This window comes from Thunnus thynnus, chromosome 12 (genome assembly GCF_963924715.1).
Source record: "Thunnus thynnus chromosome 12, fThuThy2.1, whole genome shotgun sequence".
NCBI classification, from domain to species: domain Eukaryota; kingdom Metazoa; phylum Chordata; class Actinopteri; order Scombriformes; family Scombridae; genus Thunnus; species Thunnus thynnus.
Genome location: NC_089528.1, coordinates 28249333 through 28273715, shown reverse-complemented (window position 1 = coordinate 28273715; position 24383 = coordinate 28249333). Strand labels below are relative to the sequence as shown.

The following is a 24383-nucleotide window of genomic DNA, read 5'->3' as shown; positions in this document are numbered from 1 at the left end:
ATCTAATTAATCCTTCTAGCTTCACCAGGTCAAGAGGGTCTGATGTCATCCTTTAGATTTTCTTTGTGTGCTGCACGTATAAAGACATTTTTTTTTGTTTAAAAAAGGACAGATTGCAAAAGAAGACCAATTAAGATAAGCCGCCTCTTGTTTCCAGTTCATTAAACGAACACTTTCTTTGTGAAAACATAGTAAGACTGAACATTTTTATTAATTTCTGCGTGTTGTAGATGTCTCACACAGCCACCAGTGCCTTCTGCCGCTCCATCAAGCTGCAGTGTGAGCTTTACCCGTCCAGAGAGGTCGCCATCTGCCTGGACCCGTACTGCGGCCTGGGCTTCGTCCTCTGGTGCCTTTGCAGGTCAGACATACAATGCATTGCAAAACACTTAAAATAAAGCGGAACGACCGTGGAGGAATTAACCCGTTTCCTCTCGTCTGGTGTCCTCTCTGCAGTGTGTACTCAGGTCACCAGTCCATCCTGATCCCTCCGTCCGAGCTGGAGGTGAACCCGGCTCTCTGGCTGTCGGCCGTCAGTCAGTACAAAGTCCGCGACACTTTCTGCTCCTACAGCGTCATGGAGCTCTGCACCAAAGGTCTGGGCCTGCAGACCGACTCGCTGAAGGTAAGAAGCTCTGTCTCGAGATGAATTCGTATCGTGCAACTTTCATGCACATCATGCATTACGTAAGAATCCTTTAAACAGGACAGAAACCCACTTTTCTGTGATTCAAGGTTCCCTCCTGTGATATGCAGTTGACTTTATTTGCTCATGTGAAGGACAAGAAATGAAAGCATGAAGGGAGTAAATAAACATCCTTTCTGTCCCGCTCCAGGCCCGAGGTTTGGACTTGTCTCGGGTGAGGACCTGTGTGGTTGTGGCGGAGGAACGTCCCAGAATAGCCCTGACGCAGTCCTTCTCCAAACTCTTCAAAGACCTCGGACTCCACCCTCGAGCCGTCAGCACCTCGTTCGGCTGCAGGGTCAACCTGGCGATCTGCCTGCAGGTCAGTCAGACTTTCACATCTTCGTTCCTGTTTTTTTTTTCCTGCCGCCTCGTCTTGTTTTTGGGGTTTTTTTTTTTCAGGGGTGGAAAACATTTCTTGGTTTGACATTTTGGCCGGAGGTGCCATCAAAATTGTGCGTTCACGTTTGAGTGACTAGCTGCTTGTGATGTGGTTGAGACTGATGTGGATCACTGCTGCTTCTTTTTATTGGTTTGTTGGATGACTTAGTTGAACTTTTTGCTGGCAGTTATTTGTTTTGTTGAATATTCATCAATTGGCACCTAAAGACATATAAAGTCTGCCATGCTGAGTTTAAGACAACAGAAACTCTTCCTAACTGTAGTTTAGCTTGTAGCATGTTCTCTGAGCATGTTTTGCAACTGAAACTCAAGCAGACTCTTGGATATTACATATATGTAATCTATCTATATATATATAATATATAATATATATATATTTAACTACTTTTCAAAGTAACAAGATGCAAAAAAAGACAGTTTTGGAGTTGTTGGACGGACTTTTTCAGTTTTGATGGAAGCTAACAGTTACTAGCTAAGTTACAGTTAGCTAACAGCACTGGATGCACAAGAACGATAACCAGCGTCTTCTTATTCCTCTTTTTTTAAATAGATCTCTATTTTAGAACTGTTTTTGTTGGTTGCATTTGTGTTTTTCATCCTACAGAAAGAAGCATAAACCTAAAATGTCTTTGAGGTCAGGCAGGCAAACACGAACGTTACGTAAGAATACTTTGAGAATGTTTTTGGGGTTTTTTTTTGAGAAAAACTGGTGCTTTCAGGGACAGTGGACTCATCTCTTACTTTCATAAGAGTCACTGGTTCAACCATAAATGGGTTTTTTGTAGTAGTAATGTAACGGAGAAACTCCATAACTGCAGTTTTGGTTGTGCTTTATTGTACTTCATTGAAAGTTTACAGCGCTTTTAATCAGTTGAATCATTTTCTCAACTACCGGACACTTGAAACACGTTAATCTCTGACTGTGAGGTGTAAAGAAATACACGGACGTCAATGCATGAATGCCGGTTTTTTTCGTAGATATGCGCTTTTTGCAGATGTTTGATGTATGTTTGTGGGGCACTAGATCACAAGTTCCAGAGAGAAAACAGTTGTCAGGACATCAAATTAAAGCCAAAGTCATTTTCTTCATCTGCTGTCTTTCATCCCGACAAACCAGTTTCGGAGACATTCAGTTTGTTTGTTTTTTTGTCTGTATGTCTCTCGGGTTCGGCGACATCCTTCCATTTCAAGCTGATCAGTGTTTTTACATTTCAGCTTTGATTTGAAACCTTCAGTGGATCAAATCTGATCACGTTCCCCCCGAGTTCATTCCTTTTATTGTTCTTCATTCAAATCTAAACAAATATTCTGAGACAAATAAAAGGATCATTGTTGATTTGCTAATAATTAAAATTAAGTTATTCTCCAAGTTTCTGTTAAATTAAAACTTTATTTTGTATCCTAATGGTGAGATTAATGACAATTAAAGCCCATGTGAAGTCATTTTTAATTATTACAGTATTCAACATGATCTAGTCGTACAGAACATCTGGATATTTGACTGCATGACTCTAACTTGAATTAACAGTCAATAGACACTGATTTTAATGTGAAACCACTAATATAACCCAGTGTATTGTTTGCTTTTAATAACAACAACTATTTGGCTGAACAGTCTTTTCAGTTCTGACTGCTTGTTTTGTTTCTTTTCGTTTTCCATTTTGACATTTTCCTTCCCTCCCTCCTCCTTCCTTGTTTTATGCATAACCCCACCCACATATCTCATACTTGGTTTTGTCTCCGCCCTCCCTCCTTCCTTCCTCTTCTCCCCCTTTACTTTCCTCCTCCTCCTCCTCCTCCTCTTCCTCCTCCTCCTCCTCCAACCCCTCTTTGCTGCTGTAGCCTTACAGGCTGGGAAAGCTTGCCGACCAGGTATGGAACCACCATCAACCCCACCAACCAACCAACCACCCACCACCACCACCACCACCTCCACCCCACTGCTTGTCAGCACATCACTCATCAGCTGGCTTTACTGTAGATCAAGTTTAAAGGAGAACTCCACATAAAAAAAATCTACATTTTGAGCATCAGATATTTACCTCCTGCAGGCTTGAACGTCGGCACTAAACAAGTTTGTCGCTTGCTTCTCAGTTACGACGCCGTCACACCAGCATTTATGACAAAATAATACATCAGAATCAACTAATTAACTAATTTGCGGAGTGTTTTTGCATATGGTTGACCCAATTGGACAACACATTGCACTCCTTTAACACTGTCAGACTCTCAAGGGGCAGAAAAAAACAAAAAAAGTATCAAAACTGATGCAGCAGAATCAGAGATATCGTCTATTTTAACTTCCTGTTTGTCAAAAACCCAGTGCCTACATTACCCAGAATCCAACTCAACCTGCCAACCTTTCTCCTATGACACTGTCAGACTCTCAAGGGGCAGAAAAAAACAAAAAAAGTATCAAAACTGATGCAGCAGAATCAGATATATCATCTATTTTATCCTCCTTTTTGTCAAAAACCTGGTGCCTACATTACCCAGAATCCAACTCAACCTCCCAACCTTTCTCCTATGACAGTGTCAGACTCTCAAGGGGCAGAAAAAACAAAAAAAGTATCAAAACTGATGCAGCAGAATCAGAGATATCGTCTATTTTAACTTCCTGTTTGTCAAAAACCTAGTGCCTACATTACCCAGAATCCAACTCAACCTCTGACAGTTCTAGTGTTAGTAGCAGCTACTGTAGCCTGGAGCTGCTAGCCTCCAGCGGTGATACAGAGGTCTGCTAACCTCACTCCTTTCTATCTCCACAACCTGAAGCCCCAACTGACACTGACTCAAGTGACATCGCTCGAAGCAATTCACCAGATTTCACACAACTCCTTCTGGAGACACAAAAGCCTTTATACTACTTTTTATTCACATATGCAGCAGTTCTTCCTCAACACCTGGAAACACACGCTGAGGTTTGAAAATCGGTAGCCAGCCAGAGAGCACACAAGTGACGACAAAAAATGTGTTTAAAACAGAAAAAAAACGCTAAAAAACACTTTGCCACAGCTGATCTGTATGTTCCACACAATTGTTGCTTTTTTGCCAGTAAGTCGTTAAATAAATAAACTTTGTCAGGTGGAGTTTCAGTCATGTGATACAGACGTTTAACAGTGGAAATGATGCTGTTTGTAATTTTGTGCTGTGGGTGTGTGGGACTCTGACTCCCAGCATGCCGCTGTGTGTCTGGTGGTGGGCTCTGTGTACACTTCCTCTCTCTCTCTCTCTCTCTCTGCAAAAGGTTTTCATGCTGAATCAACTGTGGACTTACAGTTTGTCTAAGAGAGAGGGAGAGAGAGAGAGAGGAAAGGGGGATATGGAGGGGATGGTGGAGGAAGAGAGAGGTCGGACCGGGGGGGACTTTATCTCTTTTCTTTTTCTCTGTCTCGGATTTTTTTTTTATTCAAAATTTTCACTCTTACAATCAGTGAAGCAGCAGAACTAACTGAAAGATTTTAGTTCATACTGTAAATATGTAAACCTGACTTCAGTCAAATCATATTTGCAGTGTCGTATGTAATCATCATCATCATCATCATCATCATCACCCCTTTCTTCCATCCTTCTTCTCCCCTCGCTTGGTATGACTTTCCCCTCTTTTCTCCACTAATTGTGTAACATTTTGTTTGCATGTCGATCAAGTAGAACATGATTTGGTGAATATAATTCAGTCTTTTTTTTTTTTTTGATGTTGGGATATCTTTTATGTTTTTTGTGTTTGCTAATTTCCTCCAAGAATCATCTCACCGCTGTCGCTCGCACACTGTTCTCTCCATCATCTTGTGAATGTTGTAGAGGAGTTGCGGGTTTTTTTTTTTTTTGCTCTCAAACTCAAATCCTTTAATTCTGCTGTGAGGGGAAAGTTTGTCTCTGTGAGCATTAAAGCACGAACGGTAGCATCCACTGAGCGCTGGTAGGAGTAGACGTAGTAGTTGTTATGTTAGTTGTAGTGGAAGTTTTTTGTCATGTTGTACAGAATGATTAGTTGTATTAAAGGATGTTGTGCGACGTTGTCTCGTTAACTCTCGTTGTTGTTGTTGGTGTTCCTCAGGGCACCTCAGGACCCGACCCTACGACTGTGTTTGTTGACATGAGAGCGCTACGACACGACAGGTGAGTTCAATTATTCATTGTTTTCCAACTGAGAAACTAATTAAACTACATGCTTTTCCAGATGGAAGAAGACGAGGCAATATATAACACTTTTCAACAACAAGGCGATTCAAAGCGCTTTATATAAGATGTAAAAAGAAGTAAGACAAGATATTAAAGAAACATAAGGTAATATAAAGACATTTAAAAGGATTTAAAAGAGTAAAATAAACTAGATAATGAAAATAAGACAGTGTAGTGCAGTGCAAGATATTAATAAATACTCCTGAATGTATTTTAATAAAAGAAGTCTTAAAGGACGAGTTCACAGTTTTTCAAGTCTGTCTTAAAACAACAGTCAGGAGCCCAAATTAAGATTGAAACAGGTTTCTTCTTGCCATAATTGATCCTCCTGTTCATACCGGCCGTTAGAAGATCACTTCTTTGCAAAGATAAAACATGTCATGAGCTGCATTGCAACCCTGAACTTATCTAGACGTTACCTGGTTGGACCAGACATTAAACAGACTTTAACCTGCCAGCTGCCTAATACAAAGTCCATGTAATGTCAACTTTATTAGTTGACCGTTGACGCGTTTCAGCTTGTGGCCTTCATATATTTTTTAAACTTTTTTTTTACCTTTTTTCATACCCAACTTACTTTATTTAAATGGTGTTTGTAATGTGTTTTATGATGACCCTGACCACAAGCCGAAACGCGTCAACGGTCAACTAATAAAGTTGTTCCTCATACTACAAGTTCTCATCTTTTTATCCTGGAGAATTCACAGCGTGTGAGCAGGTGTGTTGATGACGTTTCTACCACTCATATGTATATGAATGATACATGATGCATCTAAACGTGAAAATAAAGAATATTTAGTTGAAAAGCAGTTGATTCTAGAGGAAAATCCTCAAAATAAAAGTACTGTTTAAACCCAATTAAATATCTGTGATGGTTAATTAAATATTGGAAAACTTTATTCTCTATTTATGTAAAACTGTTTGTTAACCTGTGGATAAATTATCTCATGATTAGCACCAAATAAGATTATCCTCCCTAGGAGCCTTCATATGAATGTAGTTAAACATGAGCTCCTTTTAGGAAATAAAAGTAAAATTAAGTGTTCTCTATAAAACTTTTATGATTTTCTGTTTATTCTGTGTAATGATTTCAGGAAAAAAGACAATAACATCCTCTTTTCATATGAGATTTATTCACACAATGAATCTGTTTTCCATCCTGTCACACACACACACACACACACACACACACACACACACACACACACAATCTTGTATGTGGTCCTGTGAGATCTCAGTCCTGCACCGGTCCAGCTCCCAGTGTTAATACGGTGAAGTTTATGAATGTGCAGCAGGATGTTTGTGAATGAGAACATGAATCTCAGCCGAACACTCCCAGAATAAATAAAGATGCCTTTTTTCTCATGCGAGGCTTTGTTGTACAGCTGTGAACAGTCGCTCCGGGCTGCTAGTAAAAAAAAAAAAAGTTAGAATATAATGAGAAACTGAAAGTTTTTCTCCGAGACGAGTATGAAGATTTCAGGCGTGTCAGCTCGACGGTCCCGGCTGTCAACCCTCCCAGCACTTCTCCACTTACTCTAAAACACTTCCAGTCTGAGAAAGATGCACTAAGGAACAAATCAAACCCAGTCTGAGTCACATTTCATGCCGGGTGACACTGTAAATAACAGCTCAGGGTGCCTCCGGGATTTGTTTTGCCAGAGTTTTGGCTTTCAGAGGTTTTAACTTTATGAATCTACCGCAATATTTGAAATCCGCCGCAGGGGAGGCTGAACATTAGTGTCAGTGTTCATGTATTGAGGTGGTGACACGCCGACAGTTTCCAGGCAACAGAGAAGTCCGAGATAACATTTATTCAAATATCTCATGACAAGATGGTCCGGTGGGATTAAAAAGGGGACGATACTGAGACCGCTTCAGCTCACAGTGGAAAAATGTAAATTTAAACTTCTCCAGTATCTCGAAAGTTTCCCCTCGAGTGTGTTCGGGGGGGAAACTTCAGTTTTCTGTCCTCTGATCCAGCAGATCGTTAACGGCCTTCAGCTCACGTCTCTGACCGCTCCGCTGTCGTTATTATCCGGAGGAGTCACAGCGCGTGAAGCGGCGAGGCTGCTGTGTGTAAATATAGCCGTCAGCTGCACGATTACATGGAATCACTATTGATTTAAACAGACCTGGTTCCTCCAGAGATGCTTCATGTTTCTCATTTATTATCCGACCGACCACTTCTGTCACTTTCTTTTTTTTCCCCAATATATATATATATATATATATATATATATATATATATATATATATATATATATATATATGTATGTATATATATATATATATATATATATATATATGTATGTATATATATATATATATATATATATATATATATATATATATATATATATATATATATATATATATATATATATATATATATATATATATATATGTATGTATATATATATATATATATATATATATATATATATATATATATGTATGTATATATATATATATATATATATATATATATATATATATATATGTATATATGTGTGTGTGTGTGTGTGTGTGTATATATTTCATCTTAAGTGGTCAGGACAGAAGTATAATTATTGATGTTTACCCAGAATTCTTTGTTATTCCATATAAAATGACATATTTAGATATCTTAGGTTGAGATGTACAGAAACACAGATATAATTCAAAAACTTCACATGTTTGTCTCAGTTAAAGTGCTCTTGAGCAAAGTATTTGACTCATGGCCCCTGACCAGTGACTTGGAGATTAATGCAAATTAATGTGGTTAAATATGGAAATTAAATACTCAAAACTGCAAATAATGCATTATTAAATACTTAATTCCAATCGCAGATAGTACACTAGTCTGTTTTGTTGATGTAGGTATTACACATTTGTCTTTTTTTCATCACTAAAGGATTTAAAAAATAGAATAATAAAAATGCAAAATGATTTTTGAAACATATGAACAGACAAAACATTCAGGATTTAAATGAGCAGCACATCATGTTCCCTGCCTTATTTTGTCCTGTTGTCTTAAATCTTTGTTAATGTTGTTTATCAAATGCTAGTTTAGTTAACAGACACGTCTTTCCATCATCTAACGCTGCAGTTGTTTGTTTTTGCTGCGCAGGGTCAGACTAGTAGAGAGAGGGTCACCACACAGCCTGCCACTGATGGAGTCTGGGAAGGTGAGTTTTTCCATTTATTTCAGTTTCTCAACAGCTTTTAATGCAAATGTGAATAAATGTCATGTTTCCACAGAGGTAGAACTTATTTCAGATGAATCACTGGATGAATTTCTTCCAAAAAAAAAAAAAGTCACCTCCCTGTTACACGTGACGATGGGTGTGTGTTGCAACACCCACACTCGCAGTTCACGTGCTGCCAGCTGGTAGGCGAGAATGTCCAACGTCTGAAATACACCAACACACACACCACTAAACCCACACTGGACGCACACTTCTCCCACTGGACTCTTTAACCAGTCCAGTAGTTGGTGGTTGTGTCTCCTCTCAGCTCCAGTGACTGTAGTCCTTATTGATCAAGAGAGTCCCAGTGAGCTCTGATAAACCTCCACACTCTGAACGGGTACTTAGAAATACGTCAAACAAGTAGCAACTTGACTATTTTATGGGTACTCGGACAGACCAGTTGTTTCTTCACAGAGATGGTTTAGAGGTGAAGATATCATTGTCTCAGAGGAAACGGGGTCTATGTACGGAGTTTTATCCAAACAACACTTTGAATTCAAGTATGTTGCCACAGATTTTATGCATCACTTCCTGCTACTGTCAAGTACATTTTAAGTGCATGTTGTGTTTTAAAAGAGGTTAATTACAGTCTCATAATGTTTAAGAAGCATATTGTCACCTACAGTAACTTAAATCAAAAGCTGTGAGCAGCGTTTGTACCACAAAACAAAAAAACCCCGAATCTTTTCAGGTGTTTGTTGGTGAGAACTTTACGCCTGTTCTGATATATTTAAACACAGCTTAAATCATCAGATTTGTGTCACAGATGTTAAAATAATCCAGACAAACTGCAGCTGTCGTCATTTTCCAGTATGACACTGTTGACGCTCAGGGACTAAAAACAGTTTATACACTGAAGTCACTGAACCGCAGACTGACTTTAACTGATTTTGAGTTGTATGGTTTCCGTGGCAACTGTCCGTCCCGTCGTTAAGGGGCACAAGTGGACAAATATTTGTCCGAAGGACTCAGAGGATCTGAGGTTCAACAGAAAAGATGCTTTTGAATCTGATCGGTACTGTTCATACTGTTGAAATAAGAGATGAAGGGAATAAAATACGCAGAGAAAGAAGGAAAAATAAACAAGGAAACTGAGCTTTCCCGTCTTTGAACGCAGCATGATGATAGCAAGCTAACGTTGGCTAACTAGCATAAGATACAAAGTCCAGCTGAGGCTGATGGGAGTGTTATTGATTAAACAGGTATTTGGTGTTACACTAAGTGAAATGTTGGTGGTAGAAGTTATTACAGTTTATCATGAGGGGAACATCAGTGTTTGTACCAAGTTTAACGGTAATCCAGACAATATTTGTTGAGACGTTTCAATACATTTACAACCTCAAATGTCAACCTCATGGTGGCGCTGGAGGGGAAAAGTCACTAAAGTCAGTAGGATTCATCTTCTGAGGAGCACAAACATCTATCTATCTGCTAGCATGGCTGAAAAGAGAGAGAGGAAAGAACAAGGGAAGGAAGTGACAAGGGACAAAGGGAGGAAGGAAGGAAGGAAGGTACGGAGAAGAGTAAGGAGACGAGGAAAGGAAGAAGAAGACCAGCTGCTTACATCTGTTACCCAAACAGTTAAAATGTTGACACAGATCTCGTTTCTCTGCTCTCTCTACAGATCCTGCCGGGGGTTCGGATCATCATCGCCAACCCAGAGACCAAGGGACCAATGGGAGAGTCGCATCTGGGAGAGGTTTGTCCGAGCTTTAACTACAAATCTCTACAAAACGCTAACTTTGACCCAACAGGGCTTCGGTATGTGTTGCTAACAGAGCGTTCAGCTGCTGAGAAGAAAGTTTAGTTTTGACTCCTACTTCCTGTCTGCAGAGGAGACAGCTGACCTGTTACCATCCTCAACATGTGACCAAAGCAATTTATACTCAATACTTATGAAAATATAGATTTTATGAGTTAAAGCTTTGCTGCAGGCGTCGGTGAGGATGTTAGAAGGTTTTTAATGCCTCAGATTGTTGCTGTTTCTCAGTCCAATTCTAGTATTAAGGTGGTATTTCTACTTTCTCTTTTATTGTAATTTTATTCATTATTTTATTATTTTATATTGACTAACGAGAGGTCTGTCTGTATGACTTGTTTGTCTGAAACTCTCCTGCAAAAGAGATTTTTAATCTCCATGAAGTTTTCCTGGTAAAATTTTAAAAAATAACAATAAAACAAGCAAACTTTTTACAGTGGGCAGTAACATTAAATGACTCCTGAAATAATTTGGGTGATTAAATGACAGAAAACAACAACAACAACTTTAACAATCATTTTATTTAGTTTATTAAATAAAACATTTGTAGGTTTCTGCTTCTCCGACTGATAAAACTCAAAAAGATCAATTAGAAGACGACAGCTCGGGTAGCTTGTGATGGACATTTAACTTATAATTGATAGTATGGTAGATTAATTGATAATTAAAACAATGATAACTTGCAGCAGCAGTTTGAATGTCTGTTATGTTGAAGCTGCACAACATAAACATTAAAAACTTGTTTATAGTAAAGCAGAACTTTAAGAGGAGCTCCGTGTTTGTAAGAGCTGCTTGTTTGTGTTTGTAGATCTGGGTGCACAGCGGCCACAACGCCAGCGGTTACTTCACCGTCTACGGAGACGAGGCGCTGCAGTCGGACCATTTCAACTCCCGGCTCAGCTTCGGAGACACGCAGACCGTCTGGGCTCGGACCGGATACCTGGGCTTCCTGCGCAGGACCGAGCTCACCGACGCCAGTGGTGGTACGTGATGATGATGATGATGATGAAAACGATCTGGCTGATTTTAGGTGGTCGGTTTAGTCTAATATGTCAGTTTGCCGTCGTCGGGGCTGACGCTGACCTTTAATGACCTCATATTATGGTGAAGATGACGGATTAAACAGCTTCAGGCCTGATTTTAAGTGCCGCCATCCTTAAAGAAATCCATTAGTCTGGTTTCACTGGAGAGTTAAAGTGTCCCATGATGCTCTAAATGCTGTTAAAGAGGCTTTTCGTCCCTGACAAGCACAAATCTGCAGTCAAGACGATGAATACTGGTGAAAAGTAGCTGCATTAATCCAAAAATATCATCATTAGGCTGCAGAAATCTTAACTGATGGTTATAAAGATACATCTGTTAAGACTAGAAACCAACCTGACATGACCTGGAAGACGTACTACCAATATCGCAGTGTAAAAATACTCCATTACAAGTTAAAGTCCTGCATGAAAACTCTGTACTTACTATTCTGCGGAGACTGAACAAGTGTGTGCGTGTGCGTGTGTGTGTGCGTAGAGCGACATGACGCCCTGTACGTGGTCGGTGCTCTGGAGGAGGCCATGGAGCTGAGGGGGATGCGTTACCACCCCATCGACATCGAGACCTCCGTCATCAGGACACACAAGAGCATCACGGAGTGGTGAGGAACATGACGCGCAGTGACATCATCACACACACTGACATCATCACACACACTGACATAACGACCTCGGTATCTGACAGGCAGAATACTACATATTACACACAAAAACTAGTGTCAGTAATTCAACATTTATGTTTCAGTAAGTTTTATTACATCTCCTCTTGCTCTGATGTTTGTAATGTGTGACCCAGAACTTGTCTTCTCAGGCACTGCTTTGCCTTCAGGCTTCACCGCTTTTAAAGTTAAACTAAACCCTTTGAAATCCAAACACCTAAAACCAGAGCTACACAGCAGGAGAAAAGTGTTACGTTTACCTTTTTAGAGTCAAACCAGGAGAAAAATCCACTTCCTGTCTAGCTGCTCCTGACTGACAGGAAGTCCGTGCCTTGACTTGAAAAGCTTACGAACTTTTGTGTAAACAGTGTCACAGCTCTTGTCAATCATTTTTTTTGTCTTTTTAATGTCTTCGCCCATGAACAAAGCATTTCTGAGATCCCTGAATTCATTTTTTATAGAATTTCTTTACACAGACTTGCAATTTTTCTAATATAAACATAATTTATTGCAAATTTACACAAAAATAATTGAAAATTTGAAGTCAATTTCTTGAAAGAAGCCTCTATAAATGGAGTAATTTGGTTATTTCCGTGTTGTTTTCTTCTTCTGTGGCTCCAGCGCGGTGTTCACGTGGACCAACCTGCTGGTGGTGGTGGTGGAGCTGGACGGCTCGGAGCAGGAGGCCCTGGACCTGGTTCCTCTGGTCACCAACGTGGTGCTGGAGGAGCACTACCTGATCGTGGGCGTGGTGGTGGTGGTCGACATCGGCGTCATCCCCATCAACTCCCGCGGCGAGAAGCAGCGCATGCACCTGCGCGACGGCTTCCTGGCCGACCAGCTCGACCCCATCTACGTGGCCTACAACATGTAGCGCCGCCCCCCCCCCCCTCCCGCCCCACCCCCACCCCTCCAGGTGGCCGACATGGAAGGTGGATGAAGGATTATATAGCAAGATGCAAAGACGGTCCGCTCTTGAGACTGAAAAGGAAGAAAACGGAGTCTGAGGATGAGTTTCTGGCACGAGGGGAGAAGGTTGTGAGTTGTTGTTTTGCCCTAGTCTTGTCTCTCAGGCAGTGCTAGCTCCAAGGCTAACTATCACTGCTAACTAGCTCCCAAAATCAAGTGGTTATATTTAGATTAGCAGGTTAAATGTTTTAATTTGGAGAAGTAGGGATTCATACTCAGCCTGAGAGAAAGTATCAAGGCAAGAACCCCCCCCCACCGACCCCTTCCTCCTTCCTTCCTCCTTCCTTCCTTCCTTGTGCCGACTGTTTACCGAAACGTGGCAATCGTTGCAGCCTGCAGGCAGTAGAGGACAATCGTTGACATAGCAAAAGATTCTGGATTTTAATCTACGTGTGGCTCTCACTATATATTTTCCTTTTAAGTATTTGCTGAAGTCGCTTGTTCTTCTGTTTTGTTTGTTTTTTTTTTTTAAAGGTGTCCTCTAAAAAAAAAAAAAAAAAAAAAAAAAAAAAAGAAGTTTAGGCTATTTTTTGAAACGGATATTTACACACAAACAAAAAAACAAACTGTGGCAAAAATGATATTTTACGTTTTTATTATATCAACCATAATAAAAAAAAGTGCGAGATATGTTTTGATACGAGGGCGGGGTCTGACGGGGAAGGGGGGGAGGGGCGGGTGAATCGCAGCTGTCCTTCAGTTTTAGGTACTACACATGTTTTGTTTTCATGTTAGGCTTTTTTTTGTAAGCAAGTGTTAATTTTTTTTTTTTAATCAGCATTATTTTCTGAACCAACCGTCCCGTCTCAGAGGGAAATCAGTGTGCTAATTTTCATAAACTAACAGCCTTTAACTCCGTTAACTATGTTTTTCATGCTTCAACCGAAGCGAAACAATACATAAATTTATATCATGTAAGTATGTACAAAAAGAAACTGATTTAATTTATTTTGTTTCTCTTTTAGAAGTGTATGACGAGACGTTCAAGAATGTTTTGCTCTTGAATATTTGCTAATATAAAAAAAACAAAAAAGCATTGTATTTGTCTTGAGTGAAACAGACTCACATCAAGCATATTATGGAAAAAATAGAAATATATGATTATAGATTATATTAAATGACGAGTTAAGGATTCACCCCGGACAAAAGCGGTTTGACACACGTTAACGCTTTTTTTATCTGCACGTTGGTCTGAAATGTTTGAGTCATTTAAGTGGATTTTTGAAGCTGTGAGGAGTTTCATTCCAGATTCTGCATCAAAACAGTGAAAATGTTCATCATGTTTTATTGGATTAAGTCTGAAGATTCAGTTTTCTTTTTTTTTTCCTCTGAAAGCCCAGAAGGCGTTTTCTCCTAAAATGAGTCATTTGTTCCCTCAAATTACAAATAATTCCCTCGATTCAGTCATTTTGCTAAAATAAATTGCTCAGTCAGCCTCCTGTTCTCTCTTTGACCTCGACTGGTTAGACAGAAATTTGAAGAAGAACCTTGAATCAGAGTTTTTACTAGCAGGATAAAATCAGTAATATAATCGTCGTTTTTCCTACTTTAAAGTCACCCTGGAGTTTTGTAGCACTATGGAGCAATATTTACACCAGTTTGATTGTGCTGGTGACACATTTCTGCTCATCAGCTGTTGGTGACATTGCAAAGAAACGCCAACAAAGGCAGTAAAGAAGACGGTTAGCTTGTAAAAGTGGATGTAAACCACGCAAGGTTTAAAATGTTTTAAAAAATTATTCAATCTGTTTGACCTCGAGGATGCACTTCATGCGTTTTTTGGTGATTTCTGGGATTATGCTTCTCCGGGCTGCACGTAAACGTGGCGGTTTGTTTTATTCGTGTATGTAAATATGTTGGTTCAGACGTTGCTTCCTGACAGGAAATTAATCAAACGAATCATCCTGCTTGACGCGCAGATCCACGTGTTTACTGTTCAGATTTGGAGGGTGTTTGTATGTTTGCAGAGACGTTTACGTCATCGGAGGAATATAATTTCACTTTAACACCGAATGTAAACGTAACTTTTGTTTGTTTACAAGAAAACTCCACAAGGTACCTTTAAAGTTTTAAATGATGTCAAGAATCATGTAAATGTTGGTTTAAAAAATCTAATTTCATCAGCCTTCATTTTATATTTCTGTTAATTAATGCACCAACGTTTCCACTTTAGTGAAGAGTAAAAACTTTGATGAAACACACTTTGTGCCGTGAGAAAACCTTTCACGCTGCAGTATAATTCAGTCACGTGTCATCAAACGCAGGAACAGAATCTAAAATAAGAAAACAGGATCTGCAGCTGAAAACTCACTTAAAAAAATTACAGGATTTCTCATTTTCCACATATCACAAGATCAAACTGTTTTAAATGAAAGTGGAGATATTAATTTGTGGAAATTAACTTGAAGGCACAAAAAACTGCATAATTAATACATATTATTACTTAATAAAAAGGGGGAAACTGACTATTTAAATGCACAAAATCATAATTTGAGAGAATGATTTGTTATTTATCATCACACATGATTAAAGCATCCTTCATGTCCTCTGCTGTAAGGAAACATTGATCGAATCATGACCTCTAGTGGTGACCGGGAGGCGTTACAACAACACTGTCTCTAAAAAAAACAGAATAAGACAAGTTGGTGTCACTTTTCTGAAATGATTCTCATATATCATGTTTGTCATCCTGTCACTAACTTCATACATCAGTCAGATTATTTTACTGGAATGAAACTCCTCATTTCTAACAGACCGACAGCTGTACTGGATTTTTTTTTTTTGTTTGTTTTGTTTTTTTGTTTTTAACACCTCCGGCTGGGAAAAGGTGAATCCTCATCAACACCACGAGTGTCCCGACATGGCAGGTAGACGAGCAGCCGCTCCTTATTGTAAATATCAAAAAGTCAAAAGTCCTTCATATTTTTACATGGAGAGATCAATCAGGGCTCATATAGTGATGTCACGACAGGAATAAGAGACTGAAACAGGAAGCAGAAGGTGAAGGAGGTCAAAGGTCGGAGGGACACGACCTTCAGTCTGTGAAACGTGATTTTAAGGTCGAGAATGTTCTAGTTTCAACACGCGAGGATTTTTTTGAAAAAAAAAAGAAAAAAGCACTTTCTTCACCGTTTGTTTCTCTTTCTTTTATCAGCAAAATGTATGTCCCCTGTTTTTTTTTAAGGTTTTAAAAATGTCTTATTTGAGTTGACATAAGTCTTTCAATAAATATTTCAACAATTTTGACAATAAAAAAATGAGATGTTGTCTTTAATATTAATATTATTGTTATTATGCAGGTTTTGGGAAGTTTTTTTAGACCATTTAGTGACTTTTACTCTACAGATTTCCTGCATCATTCAGGAGTAAAAGTTCATTTTTCTCAAAGCTGTGAAGAGTTTAGTTTGTTAGTTTACTGCAAAAATAACAGACTTTTTTTAATCTAGTGCTGAATTTTTTTTCTAATTTATCTAGTCCATTAAATAAAGTTGACAATCATTTTGATCATCAATCTCAAGAAAAATAACAAACATTCTCTGATTTCAGCTTCTCAGATGTGAAGACTTCCTGCTTTGAATATTTCTGGGTTCTCAATCGTTTCATGGAGAAAAGTATTCAAGATAATTTTTTAATTTAATTTTCTGACATTTTAAAGACAAAAATTAGCTAAAAAAATTATTGATAGTCAAATAAATTAAAGCAGCTCAAACGTTTTCGTGCGTGTCTCTGAGACAAAACGCTACTGGTGGAATGTAAACAAGTACATTTACTGATATTTTACAATTTTTCTGACATTTTACTGATATTTTAGCAATATTTTTGTGATATTGACATTTTTCTGATATTTTACTAATATTTTAGCAATATTATAGTGATATTTTGACATTTTACAGAAATTTTAGCAATATTTTTCAGACATATTTCTGGTGAGCACTTTACTTAAATACTGGTTTGATGTTTTTGTACTTTGAGTATTTCCAGTTTGTTGTACTTATACTCCAATACATCAGAAAGACAAATATTGTACATTTTACTAGCCGTACTTACTAGATTAAGATTTTATGGGTTTTTTTTTTTACAAGCATATGATCTGTACATAAAATACATGCATTGTTATAAATTAAATATTAACTATAGTTTATAAAAAAGTAAAAGTTGCCTGCTGACATATTAATGCATCAGTGTTAAAAATTTAGTTTTTTAAAAAGATTTTGAATGTAGGACTTTCACTTGTAATAAGACTATTTTTTACTTCAATAAATAAGTTAAATACAACTTCCACCACTGCAAAATGCTAATTTTGTTAGCATTCAACAACTACATCTCCCATGAGGCTTTGTGTCAATAACTGAGACTATGTACGTTTATTTCTTAAATGATAATAAGATAATTGTTTTTTGCTTTGTTAAAGATTCAGTTCACTCAAAATACAAACAAAATGCAAATAAAAGGTTAAACTCAGACTTACCTGTCATGGTGTCTTGCAGCCATGCAGACAGTAACACAGATCCGCATTCATCCCACTACGGTTCATGTTGTTTCCAGTGCTCACAGTGGTGGAAGATGCTGTATTTAAAAAAATCCAGAAACAGTGCTCAAGTCACAACAACTTTTATAGGAACTATTTCTTCAGTAGTCCCATTTAATCATCATCATCCAGAGTAACTGGAAAACTGCTCCTGGGAAGAGAAGTTGTAGTTAAATCTTTTAAATACATATTTTTCAATGTTTTGAGCTCCACAAACAATCAAATCTCAAGAAAATATCTCAAAGCATGGATGAATAAAACCAAAACTATCTGCATGGACGGATACAGCTAGAGAGACTTTTAGTTAACTGACCCTTTAATATGACAAAGTACTTAAATTTTAGCATCCAAAACATTAAAACATGATTTTTTTTCATCAACATTCAGTCATTAAATCAACTAAAAATAAAAAAAAGGAAACACATGAACTTGTTGATACATTTATTTCCTCCATGTTAGCACATAGAATATATTTATATACATATTGCTAGCTAAAGCATCAAAAAAAACAACAAAAAAATAAAAATGTCGGGAGCATAGAAAATGTTAAGCCACGATTAATTGTTTACATATGGACAGAACAGAAGAAGATGACCTACAGGAGGTGAAGACAGAGGAAACTTTACACCGGTTTTATTCCACTTTAAAAAGTACATAAATACTTACATGAGTACAAGAAGGATTTCAGTACTCACACGGTATCGCGTACTTGTAATACTCTGGAATAAGGAGACAGTTAAAAGTCTTTGTTGCGGGCGACAATCTGATGGATTTTACTCATTGAGGCGATGAATTTTTTTTTCAAGCTTCGGAGATTTAGCTCGACTGAAGTTCCAGAAAAATTAAAAATTTAAAAAAAAAACAAACACCATTGTCATATTGCATTACTCTGAGGGAGCAGGAACTACTTCTTGTTTACATGATGTGAGGCAGGGGGGGGCGGGGAAAAAATATAAAAGGATCTGGAGATACACACACCTTTACTCATGCAGTTAAAAACCAGAGCTACAAACTGGAATGACATCTAAACTGTTTTTCCACATAGAGGGCAGGGGGAGAAAAAAATAAAAAAAAGGAAACACTGAACCCTTTTTCACGGCTGGATGGACGAATATAAAAAGCAGAAAGGTCACATGTGTGTTATTAAAACAAAACAAAACAAAAAAAAACAACCTATCACCTTCAACAAGTGTGCTGGTTTGTGGAGAACATGCATTTATTGGTTGGTTTTCAACAAAACGTTAAAAAAAAAAAAAAAACAACACATTGAAATATCCGGATACATGGCGGCGGGTGCAGAAGTAGGTCACCGTGTTAAAAAAAGGTTAAAAAAAATAAAAACACAGACGTGCTGAAAATGACACGAACCTCAGAATGTCGCGGTAACAACAGAAGTCGGAGAGTTTGATATGATAACGGTTGTACATTGTACAAAACTAGAACTAACAGTCATCCAGGTCGCTGTAACACAGAGAGAGAGAAAGAAAAACAAAAAACAGCTGAATATTTGTGGATTCATTTACAATGTACATATAATATGAAGGAGGAGATATTGACAGAATGACATTTTATTTACATGTAGTGCAATGATGATTTAAAAAAAAACAAAAAAAAACAAGAGGAGACGGCATTGTTTGACCTTGAAGCCTGTAGATGAGAACCGTGATAAAACACAACAAAGAGGCGAGATAAATGTTCCAGAAATACAAAAAAAACACCTTGAAATCAAAAAGAAAAGAACAAACAGAAAGGAACAAACTGCAGCACGCTGGATTAAAAAGAGGAAAAAAAAACAGTGGCTGAACTGTACAATAACATTTTACATCTTAAAGTGATACACTTAAATGAGTTTTCAAAGCGAGACTCGGCGACGACTGTGTGAAGTTTTTAAGAGATGAAGTCTGGAAGTTACCGTAAATTCTCTAATAGTGGATACTTCTCAAATAACAGAATACACAGCGGGGTTTAAACTCAGCATATCCATCCACTTTATTTATTATTAATCAATCATTTCGTCTATAAAAACATCAGAAAACAGTGAAAAATGTCCGTATCGGTATCTAAATTATCCTCAGTTACTTCCTGCAAATTCCATATTTCACACTAACTATAAGCAGGTTTTGAGTTTGTATTGAATATACTCTCAAAAAACAGAATTAGTGTGTCGACTAAAAACACTTGTAGGATTCAAACAAATAGTTTAATTGATTCGTTTGATCAAAAGGAATCAAATAAGTCATTTATCAAGCAAAAATGGCAAATATTTGTTGGTTCTAGCTTCTTAAATGTGAGCAAACTTGTGATTCCTGAGACTAATGATTCAATAATAAATCAATTCATAGAAGGAAGGATGGGTAGATTGATAGATAATGAACATAATCACTCGTTGCAGCCGTGACTTGATGTACAACTGGTGAAGTTATTAATAAAAGACAGTCGGGTTTTCTCTTTAGTTGAGGTAAATTTAAGGCCTGTCCACTATTTGAGAATTTACGGTATTTTGTGTATTTTATGCTCCAACTGGTCACAGAAGCACAAATTGATTAACAGAAGTCCGTGTGTTAAAAAAAAAACAAAAAAAAACAAAAACAAAGCATCTATACAGAATAACTGAATTATTTTCCTCCGTTCAGTCAATCTTCATAACTGAGGAAACAGTCAGACTTTTAAAAGCGTCACACTTCTCAAAGAAAGTCAAAAAACAAAAAACAAATTGGCAATTTTATTGCCCCTTTGAAAAAGTTTTGCAAGGAAAACTATAGAAAAAGATTAAATTTGATCATTCACATTTGCATAATGTTTTATATTGGTCCATCCGTCGTCACTTCTTATTAAAACACCAGACGCTCCACGAGCTTCTGGTCTGATCTTTTTTTTAATTTTTAAAAAATTTTTTTTTTTTTTAAATTTTACCATAATGAATGAAAAAGGACAAACTATGAAACTATCAACATGCATGTAGCCTTACTTGGAGTAAGAGGATGTGAAAAGAAAAAAGAAAGACAGGCACTGACCACCAACTACAGCATAAGCAGTGAAAGAGTCTCATAGCTAGTCACTTATAAAAAGAAAAAAAAAAAAAGTTTTGAGTGTACATCACTATAAAAAATGATACCGACGACGCTCGGGGGCGGCGGAAGGGGGGGGAATACGACCACCAACTAATTTATTAAGTGGAAGAGTGCGGAGGGCGTGGGGGGGGGGGGGAGTGAGGGGGGGCGGACTCACCAGATCTTCTCAGGTAGGTTCAAAAAAATGGATTTTTTTGGCAATTTTACAAGCATTTTGGGTTGTTAAGAAAATAAAAGTGTGCAAAAAAAAAAAAAAAAAAAAAGTGGAAAAACTGTCAAATGGAACCTCTCTAAGATCCAGCTCAGGAAAGATTTCTATACATTTCCCCAATTTAGAACTAATTAAAAACTTATTTTTATATCCGACTCATAAAAATTACGAGTCTATTTAAAAAAACAAACAAAAAAAAAATCCCCCAAAAATGTGCATAATAATATTAATTAGGATAATAATAATAATAAATGGAAGATTTCTTTCGTCGGCGTCTTTTAAGGCCGACCTCGTGACCCTGTTCCCAATAAGTGACTTTGAGGACAATAATAAGATTTTTTTTTAGGTAGAAATGATAAAAAGGTGCTGTCCACCGCAAATAGTTTCAATAAAAAATAAAAATACATAAACGTCCGTGAGCCATGTCATCCGCGATTCAATATCTTATGCAGTTTTTAGTCTTTTTTTTTTGTTTTAAATAGGTTTTCTCTATGAAAGCAGATCTAGTTCAATGCTGTGATAGTACTTACGGTAATGTTTTCATTCTTTCTTTTTTTTTTTTTTGTAAGATCGACGGTGTGTATTTGTTGCATTTACAGTAAGAAAAAGAGATTTTTGTAAAAAATCAGGTAATAAAATGTATTCAGTTAATGCTCATCTGTTACTACACACTTAAATAACACATTCTCTGACACAAGTTCAAAATTAGCACTTCAGTAAAAAAAAAAAAAAAAAAAAGGAAAAAAGAGAAATAAAGTTGGAAAACAAAACAAAACAAAAAAAATCATCATACCATAACTCTGCATTCGAGCCATGCTCTCAACCGATCTGTTCGTGATTCAGAGAGAAATATAAAATAAAAATCTAGAAAGAAATAAATCAATACAATGGGTACATTAAATAATAATAATAAAAAAAAAAAAAGGGAACAAATTTGCTCTTTTCACACAGAAAACATCGGGTCCACAAAGTTTTCAGGAAGGCAAGTAGAGAAGCAGAAGGATTGAGTGTGTGTGTGTGTGTGTGTGTTGTAGACACTGACTGACAGGAGGAAGAGGAGGAGGAGGAGAGGGTAAGAGCCAATGGCGTGCTGTGTAGGGGAGGGGGGCCAGAAAGGGAGGGAGGGAGGGGGGGGCGGGGCTTGTTCATCTCTTCCTGCGGCAGGTTCGTTTGTGGTCGGCGTGCCAGTGCTCCTGCTGACACTTGATGGAGCAGTACGAGGTGTTCCAGCAGCAGTGGTACATGGCCTCTTCCTCGCAGTTATAACACTGAAAACAACAAGACAAACGGCTGCAGTTACAGCTTCTGGTGCTGTAAAAAACACAACAAACACTCAGTGACGACATACAGCAGCTTTGAAAACATTCAGAAAATTAATTAAAAGAAGCTAAAGTATGAATATGATTTAATTTATACCTCAATTTATTATTAAATACTTGCAAAATTATATTCCCATCAGCCTCAGCTGTACTTTGTGTTTAGTGCTAATTAGCCAGTGTTAGCATGCTAACATGCTGAACTAAGATGGTAAACATTATACTTGTTTATCATCACTATGTTAGTGTTTAGCTCAAAGCATCACTGTGTCCATGTACAGCCTCACTAAACCGTTAGTGTATTAAACCAGCAGTCAGGTGTCTGTATGAGCAGTAAAAGAGGTTTTTCCTCGCTGTAATCATTCCTCCTGTTCATACTGGATATTGAAAGATCCTTCAAATGTGCTTTCAATGTAAGTGATGGAGGCCAAAATCCACAGTGTGTCCACACAGTCATTTAAAAGGTGATGTGAAGCTTATATGAGGCTTCAGCAGTCTGAGTTAGTCATATCAAGTGGATATCTGACACATTTACAGTCTTTACAGCATCAAATTCCCTCTTTGTGTTTCCTCGGACAGTGTTTCTCTGTTGAGCTGCAGGTGGAAGTATAGTAACAAAAAGAGGAACTTTGGCACTAAAAAGACTGTAACATTGAAAGATATCTACTTGATTTGACTCATTTGAAGCTTCATATTAACTTCAAATAAACTTTTAAATACATTTCTACACAGAAGGAGGACTGTGGATTTTTGTCTCCCATCACTTACATTGTAAGTGCATTATGAAGGGATCTTCTAATGGATCTTCTGGTCAGTATACACAGGAGGAATGATTACAGCAACAAAAACATGTTTCACTGTTTAAGAAAGACCTGAAAAATTGTGAACCTGCTCCCTAAGTCTTGTTAACTGATGAGTATCAGCTGTAGAAAATCAGATTCTTGTGATTCTGATACACCAGCAGACAGAAACACCAGAATAATGTGAGCAGAGGAGAATAAAGTCGTCCTTCTGAGTTTATCTTAAGCAGTAATTTACAACCTTGAGAACTGAATTTGAACTTCAGTATTTTCTTTATGTATGAAGAGAGTCCGTTTAAATTCTGTTCAAACCAACTTACAACTATGTTATCTGGGAAATTATACAAAATATTTTATGAAACCTGTGATTCAGGCTGTATTTTCCTAATGCAGAACTGTTCAACTGTTACTCCATTAAAACCTTGTTTCCATCATTTTAATGAGGGTACATGTGCATAAAACAGCTGTTTTATCTGGGAAGATATAAATATGACATAATAGTCACTCTTAATTCAGGTTTTATCTCTCGAAACAAGATATAATTATTAAAAAAACATCCAAATTAAAAGACAAGATCAACAAGATATAAGACTAAAACAATTTAAAGTCTGTTTGATTTAGTTAACACACTGTTATTATTATGTGGCAGGAAGTCGTTTCAGTGCAACTTTTGGTGCCTTAAATCAACATGTAGACATTTTAACTGATATAAGTCGTAGTTTTGCTGACACTAAATCAAATCTAAAACTCATATTTCATCGCTCCGGTACTCACCCACTGCTTCTTCTTGGTCTGGGAGATGAGCTGTTTGTGTTGAGCCACCAGCTTCTTCACCTCCTCCACCAGCTCCTCTTTACACTTCTCCTTCACCTGCTTACACTTCCTCTCCATCTCAGCCTGAGCTCCGGACACCGCTTTGCTCACCGCCTGGCGTTTCTCCTCCTCCATCTCCGCACGGAGCTGAAGGGACGAAGAAGATCGATGATTAAAAAGATGCTTGATTAGCGGAGCTTTAAGTTTATCCGTCCCCAGCTTCTCGTTCATCGAACGCACCTTCTCCAGAGCCTCCCGGACGACTCGCTCCGTCTCCCTCTTGTTGTCGGCCTTCATCATCTCCTTGACGTCGTTGAAGACCTTGGTGTACTTCTCGTGGCACATGTTCTGGCAGGCACCGTCGGTGTTGGTCTGGGTGCCGCGGTGAAGCGTGCGCGGCGACCCTCCGTTGGCCTTCTTGGTCTGCGTGGACACCGACAGCTTCTCGGGCTGCTGGGGCGCCGAGGACACCGGGATCTCCTGGCTGGAGCTGACCGCCTCCATCTCCGGCTCCGGGTCCTGGTGGAGAGGAGAGGAGAGGAGAGGAGAGGAGAGGAGAGGAGAGGAGAGGAGAGGAGAGGGGAGGGGAGGATGGAGAGGACGTGTTTTCAGACAATGCGTGATAGAAGCACTGATCGGTAGACGACACACTTATAAGACCGACCTTAGCTTCAGATATTAACGGGTACTTTTTATAACATTTCCTTGATAATTC

General features: G+C 38.1%; 2 protein-coding genes across 18 annotated transcripts in view; one reads left to right on the top strand and one right to left on the bottom strand.

Moving 5' to 3' along the window:
- The window catches only part of LOC137194624 (disco-interacting protein 2 homolog C), a 240339-nt gene extending 225312 nt beyond the window's left edge, over positions 1–15027 (top strand). For 11 of the 13 annotated variants that reach the window (XM_067606715.1, XM_067606706.1, XM_067606704.1 and 8 more), the window contains 10 exons: positions 231–361; positions 457–625; positions 837–1007; positions 2930–2959; positions 5145–5206; positions 8382–8439; positions 10127–10201; positions 11070–11244; positions 11780–11903; positions 12582–15027. In XM_067606715.1, coding sequence (XP_067462816.1) covers positions 231–361; positions 457–625; positions 837–1007; positions 2930–2959; positions 5145–5206; positions 8382–8439; positions 10127–10201; positions 11070–11244; positions 11780–11903; positions 12582–12834 — 1248 coding nt within the window. In that variant the 3' untranslated portion in view covers positions 12835–15027. The remainder of the gene's footprint in view (positions 1–230; positions 362–456; positions 626–836; positions 1008–2929; positions 2960–5144; positions 5207–8381; positions 8440–10126; positions 10202–11069; positions 11245–11779; positions 11904–12581) is intronic. The other 2 variants (XM_067606714.1, XM_067606707.1) reach the window with 1 other exon arrangement.
- A 2728-nt stretch (positions 15028–17755) lies between these two features.
- zmynd11 (zinc finger, MYND-type containing 11) overlaps positions 17756–24383 on the bottom strand; it is a 34280-nt gene continuing 27652 nt past the window's right edge. For all 5 annotated transcript variants that reach the window (XM_067606721.1, XM_067606718.1, XM_067606719.1 and 2 more), the window contains 3 exons: positions 23909–24187; positions 23630–23815; positions 17756–22007 (listed from right to left, as the gene is read on the bottom strand). In XM_067606721.1, the coding sequence (XP_067462822.1) occupies positions 21885–22007; positions 23630–23815; positions 23909–24187 (588 nt within the window). In that variant the 3' untranslated portion in view covers positions 17756–21884. The remainder of the gene's footprint in view (positions 22008–23629; positions 23816–23908; positions 24188–24383) is intronic.